General features: G+C 37.5%; 1 protein-coding gene across 2 annotated transcripts in view; it reads right to left on the bottom strand.

Moving 5' to 3' along the window:
- The window catches only part of Fastkd1 (FAST kinase domains 1), a 30,466-nt gene that overhangs the window by 1,663 nt on the left and 6,346 nt on the right, over positions 1-22,457 (bottom strand). The window contains exons 3-12 of one of the 2 annotated variants that reach the window (XM_019204980.2): positions 19,196-19,321; positions 16,960-17,358; positions 15,513-15,623; positions 13,415-13,546; positions 9,544-10,027; positions 7,980-8,094; positions 4,626-4,754; positions 2,956-3,087; positions 2,509-2,622; positions 151-289 (exon numbers count right to left, since the gene is read on the bottom strand). In XM_019204980.2, the coding sequence (XP_019060525.1) occupies positions 151-289; positions 2,509-2,622; positions 2,956-3,087; positions 4,626-4,754; positions 7,980-8,094; positions 9,544-10,027; positions 13,415-13,546; positions 15,513-15,623; positions 16,960-17,358; positions 19,196-19,321 (1,881 nt within the window). The remainder of the gene's footprint in view (positions 1-150; positions 290-2,508; positions 2,623-2,955; positions 3,088-4,625; positions 4,755-7,979; positions 8,095-9,543; positions 10,028-13,414; positions 13,547-15,512; positions 15,624-16,959; positions 17,359-19,195; positions 19,322-22,457) is intronic. The other variant, XM_033756268.1, reaches the window with a different exon arrangement.

Raw genomic sequence — 22,457 nt, 5'->3', positions numbered from 1 at the left:
TTGAACTCAGGACTTTGTGCTTTCAAGGCAGGTGCACTGCCACTGAGCTAAATCCCCAGCTGCTACTACAATTGATCGTTTTTAAGAGAGGTCATAACATAACGCCAAACTTAATATTTAGATAAAATCTGAAATTAAGAAGTACATTACCTTTCAGCTCCAGGTGGAAGACTTGATCCAACTATTTGGATATCTGATTCCCAGAACATTCTTGATGGTTTTCCTGAAGTTATATTATGGCTTCCATAAGGAAGAGGTTTCTTTCTTTTATCCAAGATACATTCAAAATCTTAAGGAAGTACAGGAATCAACTTTATAATTAGATAACTTCTTACAGGCAAAAATATATTTTTAATACAGAAACATATGGATGGATGTATATATACACACATACTAATAAAAGAAGGACAAAGCTCCGTAATTATCCAATTTGTTTTATAAGATCTGGTCCAAAGGTACCTCACTTTGAAAATGATCAAAATCAATCAATAATTATGAATAAACAGCACAGGGCTGCATGTAGCACTATGCTAGGTCAAGTTATATTAAAGAGTTTTAGAACTCTTAAGAGTTCTAAGTTTAGAACTAAATTCCTGGTTTAGAACTCTTTAGAACATATTAAACAGTTTTAGAGTTAAAGTTTCTTGGTCACCTTTGGACAAAGCCAGAACAACTCATCCAAAAACAAGTAAGATTAACTAGTGTTTGTGGAGCTGCCATCCCAGCTCTGGACTCTGCGTGTAGGAGGGAAAGAAATAAATGTGTAACTTAAGTACCTATTTGTGGATTTTTGTTACTCCTAGCTAAATCCAATCTTGACTAATACAAAAGCAAATAAAAGGAGAGGATGTATGTTGTACAAAATGAAAGGACTAGTGATTACCTGGTTCACCTTCTGCCCTGCCCAGTGCAGCACTCTCTCACACATACACACAAACACATGCGTGTGTGCATGGACACACCATCTGATCAGCCTCTGTCCTACTGTTATTTTTCCACAAAGCAGCCTATAACTCTCTTCATTATGCATTAAAATCTGCTCCCATTCTTCTTGCTTTTGAGACAGGTTCTCACTATGTAGCCCAGGCTGGCCTTGAATTTGTGGCAATCCTTCTGCCTCAGCTTGCCAAGTGCTGGAGTTTCAGTTGCTGAGATTAAGTGTTACTATTTTTTCATCCTTGAAACAGAAATGCTGTGCCTAGTTCTTCTTCCACATACCAATCCTTCAACCATCTTTTCTTTGTTTGGTTTTGTTGTTGTTGTTTGTTTGTTTGTTTTGGTACCGGAGATCGAACTCAGGTCCTTGTGCTTGCGAGGCAGGCGGTGGTACCACTGAGCTAAATCCCCGATGGTCTTGGATTTTTTTATTATACTGTGGTGCTTGGGCAAACATTTTAAAACAGTTATGTTGCCCATAAGACTTATTTTTCAGACTAATCAACACTAGATTTTTTTTTTCCAAATAAAATGCATTGAGCACTTACTACGCTTCCTTGCTGAATGCTTTGCATTCAATGCTTTACTTAATCCTACTAAACAGGCCTATTACCCTTATTTTACAGATACAGAACTAACAAGTAGCATATGCCTGTAATCTCAGCTTCTCCAGAGGCTGAGGCCAGAGTATCACAAGACTGAGACCACCTTGGGCAACTTGGTGAGATCCTGTCTCCAGTAATATTTTAAAAGGCCTGGGGGTGTAGCTTAGAGGTACAGCACACTTGCCTAGCAGGCACAAGGCCTTTGGGTTTGATTCCCCCATTCTGCCACAAAATAAAACTTAATAAATAAAAGTTGCTCAAGGATGGAAATCCATGCCATCCCAGTCCTTTCTAGTTCTAAGACTTGATTTCTAGCTCCTTCCCCATCTGTCCTTTGTTTCTAGACCCTATTTGTCACTGTCTCTCATAAAGGGTATCACGCCGAAAGGGAAACAAACTGAAGGACAAAACACAGTGACAGTGGGTTTGTTATTATTAGTATAGTAAAAATAGTATTTGATTGTTGGCAACCATTACATTAAGCAGATATTTTTTCATTTAATTTTAGAACATTTATGCTAATGCTCTTAAATTTTTATACTTTTCATTTAAGGTATTGTGCTAGAGACATACATAATATCTTGGAAAATCTTAGTCCAGGTTGATAATTCAAGTTTATTTTTGAGATAATGATAATTTTGAGATAAAATAATGAATCATCAATATAAGAATTAATTTTCCTCACTTTGGGTACTGAATAGAGAGGACAGATTCTCTGAAGATCCAGTGAGTCTTCAACTGGATTTTACTTACACTTGATCTTAAAGTTTTTTTTTTCAGAATGCTGATGGTTATCCAATCTGGGCCATGAGAATTTGAGGATTAATTATATTCGTTCTATTTTCATAAACTGTCGTAACAACTTGAAAAAAACTTTTAAACTTTTCTTAAATTCCAACTAACAGGATGGTTCTATTCAGATCAGTTTGGTCCTCAGGAAGTCCGTGATTCCCTATCAGTGACTTACCTACTGCGTGGTAATAAGGCGTAAGAACAGAGGCTTTTACAAAATTGGGTCCTCCTAGTACCTCTGCTAGAAGTTTATAAATCTGCTTCTGTGCTCCATTCATGCTGCCAATATCTTTATGAAAATAAAAAGTCCATTTATGTTAAGCAGATTTTAAATGACCACCCCAATTCTACAAACTGGAAAATAAAGAGTATTTTCAATACTACCGTAAGAACGTCAGTGTAATAACACTAAATTAAATATGAGTTCTTGCTTTCAAACAAAAGGTCTCGCATCCCAATTAAGAAATTATTTCACCTGCAACATCTCACCTAAAACACGAATAGCTGATGGCCCTCTTGGAAACTCTAGTGCCATGCCAAGATTCAACACTAATAAAATGTCCTACCTAAAATTCCACTTTATAATTAAATTTCACTATCTCACAAGGAGAAAACTCAAAACCTTTATTATACTGTTGTTGACAGAGGCGGTCATGAAACCACGGAATCTGAAACTCGGGGCACTCCAAGCAGACAGCTCTATTCAACTCCATAAGACGAAGCTGGACCCTGCTATTCAGAGATGAAGTTAAAACTGAAATAAAAGACAAAATACCAATGGATTTGATAGTTCAGGCCTATCAAAAGACAACTCATTTTTTCACATCATTTATCTCCACTATTAGAGATACATTTATTCTCATATTATATAAAATCACTTCATTTCTACACAAATACTTTATATTTTAGAATTATTACATTCAGTAACATGGTCAGGACCAATTTCTATACTGTTTTCATTAATTGTTCATTTTAAAACTACTTTTATTTTAAGACAGGGCTTCATCATGCAGTCTAGGCTGCCCTTGAATTCGCTATGTAGCCCAGGCTGGCTTCTAACTTGCAGCAATCCTCCTGCCTCAGTACTGGGATCACAGGCATGAACCACCATGCTTGGCTGGAACTACATTTTAAAATATACCACCAAAGAATTTTCACTGACCTAATATTTTATATTTAGGACTTTATCCTGTGGTGTAATAAGATAGTGATGTATGAAAGATTTTTGCTTTCTTTTTTTGTTTTCTATAATCCAATGGTGTTACTTTTACTGTTTAAAAACATTTACATTCAAAGTTACGAGATATGCAGGAAAGGGAGAAGAGAGAAAAGGAGAGGAGAGGAGAGGAGAGGAGAGGAAAGGAAGAGGAGAGGAAAGGAAAGCAAAGCAGAGCAAGCAGGGCCCAGCGGTGTACTCTAATAATTCTAGCACTCAGGAGGCTGAGGCAGGAGGATCACTGAGTTCAAGGCCAGCCTGTGTTAGAGTGAGACCCCATCTCAAAACACACAAACAGGAAGGGAAGGGGAGGGGAGGAAGAATTACCCTAAAACATTAAAAGTAGTTTTAGGCTAAGAATGTATCTCACTGGCAGAGCACTCACCTACCTATCATGTGTGCGGCCCTGGATTCAATCCCCAGTACCAATCAATCAACGTAGTAGTTTTACTTGGTGTTAAAATGATGAGTACTTTTATTTACGGTTTTTTGAGACAAGGTCTCACCATGTAGTCCACCGCTGGCCTTTACCTGGACAAGTAGTCAGGATATGTAGTCCCTTGAGCTTGCAATTCTCCTGCTCCGTCTCCTAAGTGCTGCAATTACAGGCAGTTGCCATAAACACGTGCCTTTCACTTTTATATTTTTATATGCTTTCCAAATTTTTTTCAATAATCATGAAAAAATTTTTTGATGGTACTGAGGATCAAACCCAGAGCCTCACATGTTAGGAAAGTGCCCTGTCCCTGAGCTACAACCCTAACCATCATGAAATAATTTTATTAAGAGAAATGTTACTAACACTCCAGTACGAACTGGGCATGGTTGCACATGGCTATACTCTTAGCACTCTGGGAGGGTGAGATAAGAGGATTACAAATTTGGGAACAGTTTGGGCAACTTAGGGGCTTAGGCAGACCCTGTTTCAAACTACAGAAAAACAGAAAAGGGCTGGCAATATAGCTTCATGTGAAGGCCTTGAGTTTAATCCCAAGGACAAGGACGAAGAAAAGCTTCAGTAGGGGTAGAGCTGAAACTGGATATAAAATACAAGTGATATTTGAATTTATACATACTTTCAAGTTGACAGTCTAATTTGGCTAAGAACTGGATGTTAAAAATTGCCTTCAGCAGGTCTTCTGGAAAATATTCAAGTGTGGCCAAAGAGAAACCAAGAAACACTAATGTAAGAGGATCCAATGTACCTGAAAGAAAATGAAGATTGAAATAAAATTAGGATGTACAACTGCCCTACATATACATAAATCATTTATCCAGATAAAGTTCAGATTTTAAAAAATGATAAACAGACAAAACTAATCCGCCCTGCCTATGAGTCAGGACAGGGGTGAAGTGGTCACCTTTGGGTGTGGTAGAGTAAGAGAGAGGACAAAAGTAGGACACCTTGGCAATGTTCTGTTTCTTGATCCTGGTACTGACTCCCTGAGTGATTCAATTTGTGAAAATTCAAACTATCACACTATGGTTAAATGAATGTTACTGCTATTATTATGTTTAACTGTAGTTTTAAGCACTGCCTTGAGAAGAGAGAATTCAAAAGGAAAAGGAAGGTGGTATATGCAAAAGGAGAAGGGCTCCAGGTTTCTGCTTGGTTACCACGACAGTGCTCTGCATGTCTCAGGTTCTGTTCTGAGGACTGGGTCTGATTCACTGAAACTTCATTCCTGCACACAGTAGCAGTGGGTCTTTCCTCTACTTTCTAAGTCAGCACAGGAAGTCACAGAGTTACAAGGGGGTGGGAGGTTCACTCCGTCCACCACCCAGGGTAGGTCTCTAGGGACTCAGACTCCAGGCTGAGTTCACACCGAGGCTCAGATTTTGCCCCGGCGACTCCCTTCCGGTCACCCGCAGCACGGCAGATGTCCTGGGCTTGAGGACACTTTTGAGCTGGGGGAGGGGCTAGCTAAAATGTCCCACTGGTATGAATTTTTTTTTTGTACCAGGGATAGAACTCAGGACCTTGTACTTGGGAGACAAGCACAGTGCCACTGAGCTAAATCTTTGCCCTGCCATGAATATTTTATAAAGAACAGAAAAAAAAATTAAATCTTTCCCTTTGAATTTTTTTGCTGAATTTATTTGTTTGTTTATTTTGGTTTTTTGAGACACAGTCTTGTTATGCAGTGCAGGCTGGCCTTGAACCCACTATGTAGCCTAAGCTGCCCTCAAACTCCCAGCAAACCTCTTGCCTCGGCCTCCTAAGGTGTGTGCCACCACACCCGGCCTGAATTTATTTAATAAAGTAAGGCCAAGTCACAAATGAGTAATGATCTCCACCATAACTGCTAGCACACCTAGTAATATAGTAATGATCTTCACCAACAAAACTATTTCATCAAAACTAACCTATATTCAATAAGGTGATTATTACTCCATCGGTTATTTAGTTTTACCTATAAGGGTCTCTAAGAATTTTTCAAACATTAAGTTATAAAAAAAACTAAAGGTGATGCTGGGTGTTGTGGTGAATATCTGTAATAGCAGCACTCTGGAGGCTGAGGCAGAGGCAGGAGGATTGCCATGAGTTCGAGGCCATACTGGGCTACAGAGTGAGTTCAGAGTGGGCCTGAACTACAAATCAAGACCCTGCCTCTAATCCTAGCACTTGGGAGGCCGAGGCAGGAGGATCAGAAGTATGAGACCAGCCTGAGTAATTTAGCAAGACTCTTATCTCAAAAAAAAAACAAACAAAACAAACAAATAGGGCCGGGGATTTAGCTCAGTGGTTCAGTGGCCTGCCTCGCAAGCACAAGGATCCGAGTTCCATCCCCGGTACCAAAAACAAACAAACAAACACATAACCAGGGCTGGGGATTTAGCTCAGTGGTACAAGGCCTGCCTGGCAAGCACAAGCTCCTGACTTGGATACCTGGTACCAAAAAAAGAAAGAAAGAAAGAAAGTTATACAGCATCACAAACAATGTATTTTTTTGCTGAAAATGTTTACTTTGAACTTACTCAAGCTTCTTTACCCAATTTCTAGTTCACCAGAAATGCAGGCAATGCAAGAACAAGTTAAATCAACCAGACAAATCCATGATATGATATAATCTATAATAAATAACCAATCTCTAGTATTAAAAAAATACTAGGGGAAAAATGGGGAAAAGCAACATAACTACTGGTTGTTTTTAAGAAGTCAGAAAAGATAATTTGAGGACAACTGGGAAACTGACTATGGTCTAGGGAGGAATTGTACCTGTTCATTTTCTTAGGTATAATCCTAGTGTGGTATGGTGATTGTAGAAGACAATGTCCTTATAATCTGACAATTACAGGTAACAAAGTGTATGAACTCAGCAAATGTGGCAAATGTAACTGTTATTCAAGTGAGACTATGGGTAATAACATATGTGTGTTTGTCACACTGCTAATTTTTTATGTATATTTGAACACCGATTAACAAAAAGTTAGAAAAACCAAAAATCTTGCTCCCAAAAGTCAAAGCCTAATTTAAAAAAAGAGAAAGAAAAATACAGACTATGAGAGACAAACAGGTAACAACCAAAAGCAACATGCGAATTTTGACTGGAATCACTCTGAAAAGTATTTTGGAAACAACTAGGTAGATTTACACATGAGCTGTAGATGAGATATTTAGAGATGAAAAGTTTTTTAGGTGTGCTACCAAATGTGATGCTACAGGAGAGTGTCCTTATTCTTAGCAGCTGTATGCTATAGTAATTGCGGGGTGAAGGCTCACAATTCCTACCAGGCACTTTGCGATGGCCCAGAAAAACAGTGAGCGAGAGAGGCAAAGAGATAAAGCACATACGACAAAATAGTAATATTACTGTATCTCCAGAGTGAGCACACAGGTGTTCCCTGTTCAATTCTTTCAATCTTTCATATAAGTTAGACATTTTCTGTAAAAGAGAAGTTCCATAAATAAATGCAAAATATCTTTTTAAATGTATAGAATCCATGGCTGTCTTAGTCATTTTCTCATTGCTGAGACACAATACTCAACACTCAAACAAGAGGAGGAGAGGTTAACTCTGGCTTATGTTTCAGTCCATAGTCAGCTGGCCCCACGGCAGAATGAAATGGCAGAGGGGTCTGGCAAAGAAGAGGCTGTACAGGTCTTCGCAGCCAGGAAGCAGAGAGTGAAGGGAGAAGTCAGGAATGGAGATACATCTTCTAGGTCACACCCCCAGTGACCCACCTCTTTCAAGCAGACCCCACCTCCTAACAGCAAGCCTGCTGCTATAAGCCTCCACAATCCTACCTTCTTCCAGTAGTCTGATCTGAGCTCATGAAGCTCTAGGGGGAAATTCAGATATAAAACCATGACAATGGCTGTTATGGTTACCCTACGATGAGGGACCTCTTTTAGCTCAGACTTAGCTTAGTATCCTACTAATGAGTAGGATCTACTAATTCAGTACATTACCCAACAACACACCTACCTAAGTGAGAATGAAGGCACTGCATGCACGTTCCAAGAAATTCATCCTTTTGAGGTGGATCATAGTTCAAGATGCTGAATGGAAGAATAATACCAAGAATTGAAAAAGGATGGATCTGTATAAAGGAAACAAAGATTTTTATAGTTCAAATGTTAATAAAAATAAAACTAAGTTTCAGCCTAATTATGATTTTAGATGAAAATCTTCTCTAACATTATAAATGATAACTGAATCACCCCACTTATTAATTATTCCATCCTGCTATAATTTATTCAACCCTGTGACTAATTATTAGTAACTCTCATCATAGTGAGTTCAAGGCCAGGCTGAACTATATAGGAAGACCCTATCTCACAGGGCCGTGGATTTAGCTCAGTGGTTCCACCACCTGCCTTGAAAACGCAAGGTCAGAATTTGATCCCTGGAACCAAAAAATAAAATAAAATAAAATAAAATTAAGGCTGGGGATTTAGCTCAGAGGAACTGTGCCTGCCTTGCAGGCATAAGGTCCTGAGTTCAATTCCCAATTGAAAAAAAAAAAAATTAAGACCCTATCTCACAAAATAAAAAATAAAAGTGTCACTGGAAAAAAGTCAGATAATCTACAAATTGATTTTTGTTAAATGAAAAATCCTTAATTTCTAAATATTACTCATGAATTTAGGAAATTAAATATCACTTATTTCCATGACATCAGTATTTCTGAGTAATCATACAATGTAAAGTTTCTCAATTTGTAATCATCAATATTCACTTTCATTTAGTCATCATTTCAGTATTCACTCACTAATTCAATACTTTTTAGTCATCATTTCATTATTCACTCACTAATTCAATACTTTTTATTTTTGTGTACCAGAAATCAAACTCAGGACCTTTTGCTTTCGAGGCAGACAGCGGAACCACTGAGCTAAATCCCCACTTTTATTTTCATTTGTGAGAAATACTACCCCTCCAAGTAAAGGTCTTATCCTGATAGCCATGTAATAATGATTTTCTAAGTGGGCTGCTCCTCATATAATCCATAAAGTAATATTTTACGTTAGTTCCAGAAATAAATCAGCAAAACACATTGCCAATTTAAGAAGGGTAATGTAAGTACATATCTTATCATTTTCTAAAGTCTCATGTATATCTTGCAACTTTAAGTATAAATATTTTTAAACAGTAAAAGTAACAGCATTGGATTATAAAAAAACAAGAAAAAAGAAAGCAAAAATCATTCCTATACTACTACACCTCCTATTACCATTAGTGCCTCCTTCTTAGTCAAAGAATTCTGACTCCTGATCATGACAAGGTTACACAGAAGTGAGAGATACCTGCTGACCTAGTCAGTCATGCCTGCAGGGCTGGAGGAAGAAAGCAGCTGTATGGGAAGGACAATTGCTGAACCAGAAACCAGAGCTTAATTTTTAAACTTCAAATTCTTATCCACATTCTCAAAAGTACTTATGATAAAAATTATGCCTGTAGAAGTTGGAAACTATATAAAACTAATATGTAAAAGAAAAATTATAAAGTAAATAATGGATAACAGTAACATGTAACATTTAAATTTTACCTTTTCAATCTGCTGAACAGCCACTGCCGCTATCCTATCAAGTATGGAAGTATTGAGGTAGTGAGTTCTAGAAATAAAAAATCCCACCCTTGCAATGTTTGTGTAATTAATTTCATCCATCAAATGCTGCAAAGCAGAAATTGTTTCTTCCAGAACTGATTCATGAAACCAGTCTCCTTTTAAAAATTTAATTTGCTCCAATAAAAGATCCAAATTGTTGCTCTGTTGTAAACTCTGATGACTGTAGTGATCTAGTTTTTGAAGTAGTTTCAGTTGTTTCTCAGTAATTTTATCCACATACACTTGATCATAGTGAATCCATCTTAAAACAGATGTGGCGAAATCATTCAGGTTATTGAAGTCACACTGGGGTAAAAATGTTTCAATTTGGGACATCACAGCTTCGTCCAGGCGGGAAGGGAGCATAGAAAGAGCACAAACCAGGGTGACAGTCTCACTCAGTCGGACACTAACTTTCAAGTGACTAGGAAGCAAGCAGCAAAAAGGAAAAAAAAAAACCAAAAAACTAATATACCAACAACAAAATAAATATATATTAAAATGTGACTATCATTACCCTTACAATTAGTAGGTGAGATACTCTGAAAATGCCATTTAAGAAGATGTAGATAAAATCAACGATGACAGGTCCTAAAGGGTTACTAAAGAAAGCCTAAGATGTCCTAAAACACACTTAAAACAGAATTTTCTTCCCCTAAATAAAACCATAGTCCCTAGCTAACAATGTGTCACTGTTAGAACAATGTTTCCAGTGCTGTTGCTGGAGCCAGAACTTGGGTTCAATTTTTGATCTGACCTACCAGAAGCTAATACAACCTAGTACAGACCCTGGCAGGCCCAGTGATTACTAAATGTTGTTTCCCTTCCCATGTCTAGGAAGCCCAATCTTACATACACACACACACACACACACACACACACACACACACACACACACCATACAAGTGAGCCTGGTATCTATTCTTCCTTTCCCAAATCCTCATGTAACATAGGCGTGGTGGCATATGCCTGTAATCCCAGCACTTGGGAGGCTGGGGCAGACTTGTCACTAGTCGGAGGCCAGCCTAGACTACACAGTGAGTTCAAAGCCAGCCTGGACTATATGGTGAGACCCTGTCTCAAAAAAAAAACCCAAAAACAAAAACCAAAACCAAATTCCCATGTAATAGTCCTACCACCAGGATAGCAATAGTCAAACCACAATTTAAAAACTAGGAGCTTTTAAGGAATCTTTATAAGTAGTAGAAAAAATACTCCAATTTAGTGCTGGGGATTTAGCTCAGTGGTTCCACCACCTGTAAGCACAAGGACCGGAGTTCGATCCCCAGTACAAAAACAAACAAACAAACACACACAAAAAAACCCTAAGAATAATCCAATTTAAAATAAAATTAGCCTGGTGTGGTATCATACACTCGTATTCCCAGCACTCTAGGAAGCTGAGTCAGGAGGATTATAAATTCAAGCCCAACCTGGGCAATTTAGGACCTAGCAATTTAGGACCTAAGACCCTGTCTCAGAATAAGAAATGGCTGGGGAAGGACCAGGGATTTAGCTCAGTGGTTCCGCTGCCTGCCTTGCAGGAGCAAGGTCCCAAGCCTGATCCCTGGTACCAAAAAAAAAAAGTAAATGAAATGGCTGGGGATGTAGCTCAGTGCAAAGGCCCTGGGTTCATTCCTCAGTACTGAAAAACAAGAAGCGAGGCTGGGCATTGTGATACATGCCTATAATCCTAGCACTTGAGGCTGAGGCAGGAGAATTACCATAAGTTTGAGGCCAGCCTGGGCTATATGTAGCAAGCTCAAGGCCAGCCTAAACTACATAAAGAGACCTTGTCTCAAAAAAAAAAAAAAATTCAATGCTAGAAGGACGCATTGATATAGGCATTCTCATTTTCTATTAGAAAACTTATAAGGCTGTAATTTTTCTGTAAAGTAATTAAGCAGTATGATACAAATACTTTATTTATTTTTACAAATACTTTTAACATGGAGAAGCCTTATCTAGGAAACAAATCTAGGGAAAAATCTAAACTACACACAGTCCGGACACAAAAATAAATCATACTATATGATTCCATTTATATAAACATAAAGGCATCCAGGTGTGGTGGTGCACACCTATAATTCCAGCTACTTGGGCAGCTAAGGCAGGAGGATTACAAGTTCAAGCCAGTGTGGGCAACTGAGAAACTGTCTCAAAAGAAAACAAAAGGATATAACTCCGCATATTGTGGGTTCGATTCCAAGGTCTGAAAAATCAATAAATAAAGTACCAGGACAAACCAATCCATAGTTTGAAGTAGAAATAGCAGTTAACCATAAGGATAGGACAAAGTAATGAGGACAGAAGATGTACACTTTACGGAGATTATACTTTTTTAAGTTAAAAAAACAGTAACAGGATATGGTGGTGCAAAATGTAGTAGTGGAAAATGGAGGGGGAAATATCAATATGGTTTGATCCTCATTTAATCTCAGACATTATTTTAGTCTTTTGTTCTTTTTTTCACTTTTTTTGGAGGGAAGGGTGCTGTGGATTGAACCCAAAGTGTGAAGGATGATATGTGAGTACTCTACCACTAAGCTATATCCTCAGCCCCATTCTAATTTTTTTTAAGATAGGTTCTTTTTATATATTCTAGGTGGGCCTTGAACTCACTATGTAGTCTAGACGGAGCTTGAATTTGTAATCCTCCTGACTCAGCCTCCCTGCTGCTGGAATTATAGGCATGTGTCACCACATTCAGCCCATTCTAAATTTTTTTTTTATTTTTTAATTTTTTTATCAGCTTTAATTGAGTTTATTGGTACATTTTAGGGATACAGTACAGTTACATTCATCACTGGGATCTTGTACCTCTACATGACAAGTCTTGATTCTCATTTTTTCCCCTTACCCCCGCCCTCCCATTCTAATTTTTAAAATAATAAATTTCATGGACAATTTCATTTTAGCCTAAGTCAATAAAAAATGGAATAACTTCTCAGTAAAAATAAAATGTTATATCCTTAGAAAAGAAAATGATTTTACATTAAAAGGAAAAATTCTATATGAAATTTCGTTTTCACTAACATCTCCATTATAAAGTATTGTAAAAGCTAACTAATTAAGCTGGGTGCAATGACACATGCTTGTCATGCCAGCTACTCAGGAGGCAGAGGCAGAGGTATCACAAGGTGAAGGCCAGCCTGGGCAGCACAGCAAGACTGTGCCCCCCACCCCCACCCCCAAAAGAAAGTTAATTAAAAAAAAGGAAAGTGAACAAGACTGAAGTGCTCTAATTATGAACTTCTAAATGGGAGTTTAGTCTTTCATAGCAGCATCAATCTTTTTATTGTTACTCTGTTGCTGCAGGAAAGAAAAGCCTGGTTATTCGTTTGTTTACTGCCTTCCTCCCACAGGGAATTCAGTTACCCTACAGGCTCCATTTCCAATTTCAACAGAGAGCAAGCAGACACTGGAAGAATGGACTGGGAGAGAGGTGAGTATCCTAACATTCTTAAAGGTTTGATGTTGCAGGGCCAGGGATTTAGCTCAACGGTTTGGTGGCCTGCCTTGCAAGCGCAAGGACCCATTCAATCCCCGGTACCAAAAAAAAAAAAAAAAAGGTTTGATGTTGTTATTGTTTTATTTTATGAAGTTGTGGAGCTAAGGATTGAAACCGGGATATCAAGCAGGCTAAACAAGTACTCTACCACTCAGCCTTAACCCTCAATATTTTTAATAAGTTACCTCATTTTGACTCCAAAAGTTCCAGCAATTCTGCATATCATTAAACAGAACAAATACTGCAGCCAGATTATAAAATGAAACACTAAGTGAACACTTCTTTTTTTAAGAATCTTACCTAAATAGTAATTCTCTGAGTTTCATGAAAACCTCTTTACTTTGAAAATGTAGAAAAATTAATGCTTGAGTTATCCTCAATAGCTCCATCGGTCTATAGTTTTCCAAATTTTTATGCAGAACTGAAGCAATTCTAAAACAGAATGATAAGACATATATTATAACAAGCCCATATACTTATTTATCAAATGTTAACTGTGTAGCTTTCATGCCAGATAACGTTCTATGTTAGAGAAATAACAGTAAATGAGGCAAGGTTTTCACTTCTTACAAAACTGTCTCAAGATTGAACAGAAATGTAAATAATTGAAATAAAATGAAATAGGATCAATGAAGTATGAATGAAATAATATTCAATTATAATATCAAGGACAGAGATATATAGTTCTACTCTCAAAATTTAAAAAAATTTATGGGCCGGGACCCAGTACCAAAAAGAAAAAAAATTTTTTAAATGTAAAGCTCATAAAACAGACATCAAATACTACTTCGTCCTCCCTCTGAAATTTACCAAAACAATTAACAAAACTGATTTAATTTTCTTCCTTTAATCGACTGGACTGCAAATGGAGATGCTTAAAAGGAGTAGGATCCCCAGCACAGCAGATGTGATATACAAATGAGAAATAGAAAAAAAAAAAAAAAAACCAAACATTACCAACACAGGAAACCATCCAACTTCAAGAAATGAATGGAGTATTGAAGACAACCAAAAGAAAAATACAATGACAGGAACAAGTCCACATCTTTCAATAATAACTCTGAATGTAAATGGTTTTAATTCACTAATTAAAAGACACAGACTGAGGGAATGGATTAAAAAGTTAGACCCAACAATATACTGTCTACAAAAAAACTCATATCATTTGTAAAGACATATACAAACTCAAAATAAAAGAATAGAAAACTGTACTCTAAGCAAATGGAATACAAAAGCAAACAGAAGTAGCAAGAATACTTATATCCCACAGAATAGACTTTAAGACAAACAGTCAATGAAAAAAGGAGGTCACTATATATTGATCAAAGGAACAATTCATCAAGATATAAATAATAAATTTATATGCACAAGGTCCCAAGTTTCATCCTCAGTACAAAAAAAAAAAAAATTTATATGCACTAAATGTCAGAGTATCTAATTTTAAAATCAAACACTGCTTGACATGAATGGGGAGATGGGCCCCAATACAATCTGGAGGACTTCTATCCCATTCTCATCAATAAATAGACCACAAAGACCAAAAAAACTCAACAAAGAAAAAAACCTAAAGACCACACCAAAAGACTATTATGAACTCGGTAAAGTAGTAGGAAACAAAATCAATATATATCAATTACTAGTGTTTCTATACATCAACAATGAGATTTAAAAAGAAATGGTCATATAAAAAAGCATTGGGAAGAGACAGTAAGAAGTTGGTGGAAATGGGACCGAAGCAATATTAAAATGAAGGGACATAGATAATGAGAAATTAAGCATATATATAATTCAATTATATTTTTTCTTAAATCTCAAGTTAACAATAAAGCCAACATGCAACATTATGCTTCAAGATAGTATTTTGATGTTTCTGCTCTCCAGAAACTTTCCTTTTGAAGAAAAGGGTTTATGGCACTTTCAATGATGATCATGCTCTGCCTGAGCATAACAGCAGCAAATGACTGAAAGGTACCATAGGCTACATGGCCTTCTCACGATAGCCCGCCCTGCCCTGTTTTCTCCAGGGTTCTTTTATCTTGCTTTTTCCCCTTTTAATGGCCCAAGCTCCCTCTGCAGAGCCAGTGTCTCCCTCAGTTTTCAAATAAACTCTGCTACCATTAAAAAAAGACATCATAAATAATTTTATCTCTATAATAGTAAAAGCAAATTAGACCATGAAAATCACGACTTAATTGTTCAGTCCTTAATTTTTCAAAACAACCCTTTTTGCAGTGCAGTGGACAAAACCCTGGGCATGGCACATGCTAGGCAAGCATTCTACCACTGAGCTATAATGCTAGCCCTAACACAACAATTACAGGGAAAAAACTTTTACTAAGAAATTAGCTACTTATAGACAACAACTAAATTTAACACCACGAATTTTAGGAAAGACTACTTTGTAATCAACTGTGAATTTCTGCTTTCCATTTCTTCCATTGCTCTCACCACTGCCAGGGCTTGCTGGCTGGTCAGTTCTTCCGACATCAGTAATATAGTTGACTGAAGTCTAGAAGCAAAGAAAAATAATTTTATATCAAAAAACTGAAAATTAGTTTGTAAATTTTTCAAAACAACAGCTCCCTGCTATCAAGTAGAGAAGACACAGAGAAAAAGAGGATCTAGCATGTAATTCCAATTTTCTCCCCACATACTTAGGTATAACATATTAATTTTAAAAATATATATTTTTGGCCAGGGATTTAGCTCAGTGGCATTGTGGCCTGCCTTGCAAGTGCAAGGTCCTGAGTTTGATCCTGAACACACACACACACACACACCCCTACATATAAATAAGGAAAGGCAAAATGGGAATAATTATTAAGCAGTGGTACTAAAGTAGTGACAAAATATAGTAACAAATTTAATTCTTCTGGATTTCTTGATAAGTCTCAAAAATACAAAAAGAGCCAGGCTTGGTGGCCCATGCCTGTAATCCCAGCACTCTGGAGACTGAGGCAGGAGGATCACTGTGAGTTCGAGACCAGCCTGGGCTACACAGTGAGTTTCCAGGTCAGTCTTAACTACATAGCGAGACCCTGTCTCAAAAAACCAAAATAACTAACTAAATAAATAAATACATAAATAAATTCTGTTGTTTTATCTAGATACAATCTCTTTTAAGATGTACTCCTAAGTATTTTCATGTAACTCAAAGGACTCTTAAAATTAAAACTTCTCTATAAAGTCTTTCCTAACAGAGTAATGATGCAGATTCCTCTGCTGCACAAGCTTCCAGAAGCCCTGCTTAATGGAATCTACTAGCCTTGGTTATCGCTAAGGACTACTATAATTATGTACCAGTCATACTAATTTTATGTATCAGTGTAATGTTTGTTCATTTTTACATTTGAAGTATTTCTATCTATATCAATAGCTGGCAAAACTGGAAATTCTTAAAAGAGATGAGCCAGACAAATCCACTCAAACAATGTGGGGACAGATGCCACTACGCGCGAGTACTCTGGCAATGAATGTGATGAAGACAGCAAAATATAAAATGGGCCATGATTAGGGCTACTATCATTCTAAATATTCCACACATTCAAGCTGGGAGGGAGAGGGCCTAGGAAGAGAGAATAAAGGAACATAAATTGTGTTCTTTTTCTGTGTTGGTCCAGTACATTGGATTTCTTGGTCAACTTTAGAACATACCAGCAGACTAAAGGTAGGAGATATAAATAAGAATAACCAGAAAAAGCACCAAGGAGCACAGCATGCTAGCTTACGTCCCCTTTAACAGTCTAGGGAAGTCATTCCTGTGCCTCCCAGGGATCAGGGAGATTTAGCTTGAAGGTTCTATGTATTCCAAACAAGAAAAACAAAGCATTTTAAGCTGAACTTACTGTTCCTTTTCTTGAGGTCCTGCCATTGGTCCCAATATAACAAACAATTTCACAAAGTTGGCGGGGTGAACAAACAAAGGAGTCATCTCAGTGAGCCTCTCCTTAGCCATTGAAATAAATGCAAAACTATAGAATTGTAGAAACCGATATACAGCAAGTATGTTACCGATGAAATCCAAGTCAAGGTACTTCATATTGCTTAAAAACACTTTATCACATCGCTCTAATAGTGGAAAATGACTACATTTAACTTTTCTAAGAAACTGTACTATTTTTCTTGCAGTGTTGACCTGAGAAGAATCTATGGTGTCAAAAAGAAGTTCTGTTTTCTTCACTAATTTTTCTTGAAAACCTTGTGATATTAAAGAAGATATGTTGATCATCAAGACAGACAAAGACCTGAAGAAGGAAAAAGACACAAAGATTTTTATATTACTGAAAAAAATGACCTATTCTAAAACTAAATAAATAGATATAGAAAAAACATGGTGAAAAGATTACTTATTTTATATTATTTAATATAAGATTTTTCTTTCTCTCTCTTTTTTTTAGACAGGATGTCACTATGTAGTCTAGGCTGGCTTCAAACTTATTATGTAGCCCAGGCTGGCCTTGAACTTGAACTTGTGGTAAAATTCTCCTGCCTCAGCCTCCCCAGTGCTGGGATTATAGGTATATACGATCACACCCAGCACAGGTATGTGCCACCTAATAATACCTTGGTGAATGATTTCACATGTTTTAGTGTTGCATGATATACTGGTATTTATACAACAGTAAGATAGTACTGAACATGGAGTGGCATTGAACATTTCTTCACTTAATAAAGACTTACAGACTATCAGGCACTTTTCTAGGCACTACGAAGGACATCAAAATTACTAACATCCTATTACTAGTTAATGGGACCCTGAGAATTTTATCTAGGTTTTTGGTCTCCTAAACAAAGTCTTGGAGAAGACACAGAAAAGGCAGCAAAGGTGTGTGTTTATTGAAGGTGGAAAACAGTGGGCACTGCAGAGAGAATGGGCCAGTGAACAGACTCACTGTTCCTTGTCCAAAAGGACAAGGGAAGGGGGTCTCTCGAATCTGGAATTCTTGGATTGGTTTTTCTCTCACACAGATAAGGCATTGGGACAGTTGTCACAACAAAAACTCACCTAGGGGCTGGGGACTTAGCTCAGCGGTGCTGCAGTCTGCCTCGCAAGCACAAGGTCCTGAGTTCAATCCCCAGTACCAAAAAAAAAAACAAAAACAAAAAAAAATGCCCCCAAAAACAAAAACTCACCTAGCCTGGCACTAGATTTAAACTGTCCTGCTGAAGACTCACTTGGTTTTGTGCTCTGTAGAAATTAACAACTGAAAATAGCACTTTTCTGATTGGTTCTGTTATGTGCAATGCTCAGGAACTAGTTACCCTGCATCCTGTGTTTTGTGAATGTGCCCTGGATCTCCATGACTTTAATAGACTGCCAAGTTCTGCCACCAGTTTTGTCCTAGCCCTAATTCCCACCTCAGGTCTGTGTTTTCAACAGGCGATTTTATATAGTAGTTTACAAAACCCAAAAAACTACATATACAAGGCTGGATAATAATAAACAAGTATACAAACTGGAAAAAAACAAAGTAAATTCTTGGGGATCATAATGAGGCAGGAGAATGGCATGGCCTGGGCATTTCAGAAAGACTTTGCCTGAACACACAAAACCTTAGTTTCCTATTCAGCAAATGAAGGTATAAATGCTTATCTCAAAAGGATGCTTGGAGATTAAACTGCACACGTTTACATTCAAATGTTTGCCCTTTTTCTTCTGTCTCTCTCGCAGACCTAGGAGACCAATGTCTTCTGCCTGCACATATGATAATGTAGCAAATGGGTCAGGGAGATAGAGCATGTTGGGCAAGTGTTCTGTCAGTGAACTAAGCCCTGGATTCCATCACTGGCACCAAAACAAAAAAAAAAAAAAAAAAAAAAGGAGGAGGAGGAAAACAATGTCACAGGCAAATTTATTAGCCTATAAGATAAAAATCTCCAAAGACCCTTCACATATCTCTATGAGACTGTGCTATACTTTAAGTTATCTGTAACTCCAATAACAATATTACAAAGCACATATTACTGTTTTATAAATAAGAGTAAATTAGCCTTAAATTGCAGAAATACAATTGGCAAATTTATTTCTGCATCTAGAGCCCAAAACCTTTCTACCATAATACAATCTCTAAATTAATTTACCTTAAGTCTTGTATAGAGTCCAACTTCCTATTTACAATATCAGCTATTTCCCCCATTAATGGACTGCAGTACAAATGTTGATCTGCTAGGCAAGCAGAAAATGTTGACAGCACATTAATATTAAACCTAGTAAAGGAAATACAGGTTATTAGTACTTTCAATTAAAACTGTAACAATATAAAGAGCAACAACCAAAATTATTAATATCAATTTCTGTCAAATTTTTAATACTGATTATTAGAAGAGTAACAAAGGACAAAGGGAAAATTACTCAAAATTATTTGAATCATTTACTTATAATTTTAAGGTGACAAAATTTGAAAATAACCACTCTATAAAATTCTGTTGAAAACTTCAGCCTGTGTATCACACATAGAACCCGGCCCTGGCCAACTCCACACCAGTGGATTTTATTCACTGGCCGTGGCCATCTACCAACTCCAAGTGCACTCTGTGTTTTGTCTCCCTTTGGCAGCCTATATGTCCATCAACAGAAGAATAAAAAAAAAATGTGCTATTTATACACAATGGAATAACTACGTCCTCGACTTACAAACATTTGAGTTGCAAACTTTCACAGATATGAACAGACTTCACACTACGAAGACTCAGAGATACGAACTAACTGTGGGAGCAGCTCACGGGTCTACCGAACAGTCACAGATGTGCTGCTGTGCACTTACTGTACAATCAGAGCCCAGTATGTGTGGAAGCAAGAGGAAAAGCAGTGGTGACATGGAGGGGACTGCTAGGAAGCACAAAGCAATGACCATGGAAACCAAAGTGAAAATAAGTGAGAGACTGGACTGAGGTGAAAGATGGTAGATGCCACTCGTTCTTATAACATCAATCATTCAACCTCTGGTATAATTCTAAAGAACAAGGACAAGATCATGGAACATGTGAAGTCTTCTGTGCCAATGAAGTCAACAATAATATCCAGAGCATGGTAAAGTGACAGAGATGGAGAAACTTCTCAGTGTGTGGATGGAGGATCAGCATTAGCATCGAGTCCCACTCAGCTTAATGCTTATTCAAGAAAAACCTAAACACCTGTTTGAAGATGTGAAGAAAAACATTGGGTGAGTAGGGTGTATCTTTCACTGCCAGCCATGGATGGTTTAACAGAGGCAAGGCTAGAGCCAACCTTCACCATGTAAAAGTAAGTGGTGAAGCTATGAGTGCCGATACTATAGTTGCTCAACAATTTCCAGAAGTACTTAGAGAAATTATTGATGAAGGCACTTATTTACCCAAACAGGTTATTTGTTTTTTTTTTTTTCCTTTGGGTACCAGGATCAAACTTGGACTCTGCATTTGTGAAACAGGCAGCGGAACCACTGAGCTAAATCCCCAGCTACCCAAACAGGTTTTGAACGTCGATGAGACAGGACTGTACTGGAAGAGGATGCCAGGACAAAGTTACCTCAGGAAAGAGGAGAATGTGATGTCAGCAAAAGACAGAATTATCTGTTTGGTGGCAATGCTTCCAACTACTGTAAGGTCTCTCTTAGCTTACCATTCAGAGAACTCAAGAGCACTCCAAAACTTAGCCAATGGCTCTCTATGTGTTATGTGGAAGAGTAGTTCCAAAGCCTGGATTACACGGGCCATTTTCCAGGACTGGTTTTTCCACCACTTTATCCCAGAGATAAATACTGTTTAGAGAAAGAGATCCCTTTCAACATTCTTTTGCTGCTTGACAATGCACTAGGTTAACCCTAATTCATGGATGACTTTCATCCCATCATCAAAGTAGTGTATCTGACACCAGACACTACAGTGCTCACCCAACCTGTGGATCAAGGAATTATTACAACTTCCAAGAAATATTATGTACATCACAGTTTTTGCCAGGCAGTGAAGACAACTGATGAAACAGGAACAATTCTGAAACAATTTGGGAAGGACTATAACATGTACAAGGCCATAAAAACATAAACTTTGCTTGGCATGAGGTTGTAGCTGTCACTGTGAAAGGTTTGGAAGAACCTCTGCCAACAGATTGTTTGTACAGTTCACAGACTTAAGAAGATGGCTAAGAAGTCAACACTTTAGTGACCCTTAGCAAGAAGCAGGAGCTAAATCTGCAAGGGAATGACTCCACTGAACTCCTGCTGTGCAACATGAGGAGGATCTGATGGGCCCAGTGAAAAGAGGAAGAGAGCCAAGAGAAAGATGGAACCGAGAGCCAGAGACACATGGTAGGAAATGGCCAGGGGATTTTCTTCACTCGAAGACGCCCTGTTAGTTTTCGAGGCACAGGACCCCAACATGGAACAATACACAAAGGTTACAGCAGCCATTCAGAATGCCATCCAGTGCTACAGTCATACATGGTGAGGAAAAAAAAGAGCTACTACTCAGACATCACAGGATGCATTTGGTTTTCTTATGCTTTTGTGTCAAAGGTATATAAGACTCATGGTATCATACTTATGAGAGAATTCGACTCCTGGATGTCTCTCAGAACAGAACTTGTTCCTAAATTGGGGCCTTACTATATTACTCTGCAATAAGGAAAGAAAAATGTGAGTCATGTGCAGGAAAAGGGATGCATCATGAGACCAAATGTTAAGTGAAATAAATCTGATTTACAGCTTAAATACCACATGGTTTCTCTTATAAGAAAGCTAAAAATATAAATAAATGGCAAAATAAAAGACAGAAAATAGACAATAAGGAGAAAGATCTTTTGCAATTGGGAAGTATGTACCAAGAGAGGGAGGCAGGGAGGAAAAGAAAAAAAATTGAGATGCTATGTACACATACCAACTACTTATGAGGAATGGAATCTTTATGAACTGCAAATACATACTAATAAAAAAAATAAAAATTGAAAAATAAACTTCAGAATTTGTCTATAGGAAAAATGACCTAATTTCTTAGTAAGTAAAGAGCAAGGCAAAAGAGAAGGAAAATTGTTAAGATTTTAATTGTCTTTCTTTTTTTTCACAGTGCAAGGGGAGGCAAACCTCGAAGTTTTAATTCATGACTCTCTTGCTTCAGCCTCCCACATGGTGGGATTACAAGCATAGACCACCACACCTATCTCAGGTGATTCTGCTTACACAGAAGTGATCACTATGTGATAATTCATCATCTGTATACTTATGATTCATGTAATATTCTACTGAATGCTTTTATTATATGTGCTACTAAAGTAAGCGCCCTTCTATAGAATGTTTACATAAGTTAGGTGTGGTGTTAAGAGCTTATATAATGTGTGTGTGTGTGTGTGTGTGTGTGTGTGTGTGTGTGT

Source organism: Fukomys damarensis, unplaced genomic scaffold (assembly GCF_012274545.1).
Source record: "Fukomys damarensis isolate Sample0158 unplaced genomic scaffold, DMR_v1.0_HiC HiC_scaffold_26, whole genome shotgun sequence".
NCBI lineage: Eukaryota > Metazoa > Chordata > Mammalia > Rodentia > Bathyergidae > Fukomys > Fukomys damarensis.
This window is presented reverse-complemented; position numbering and strand designations above follow the sequence as displayed.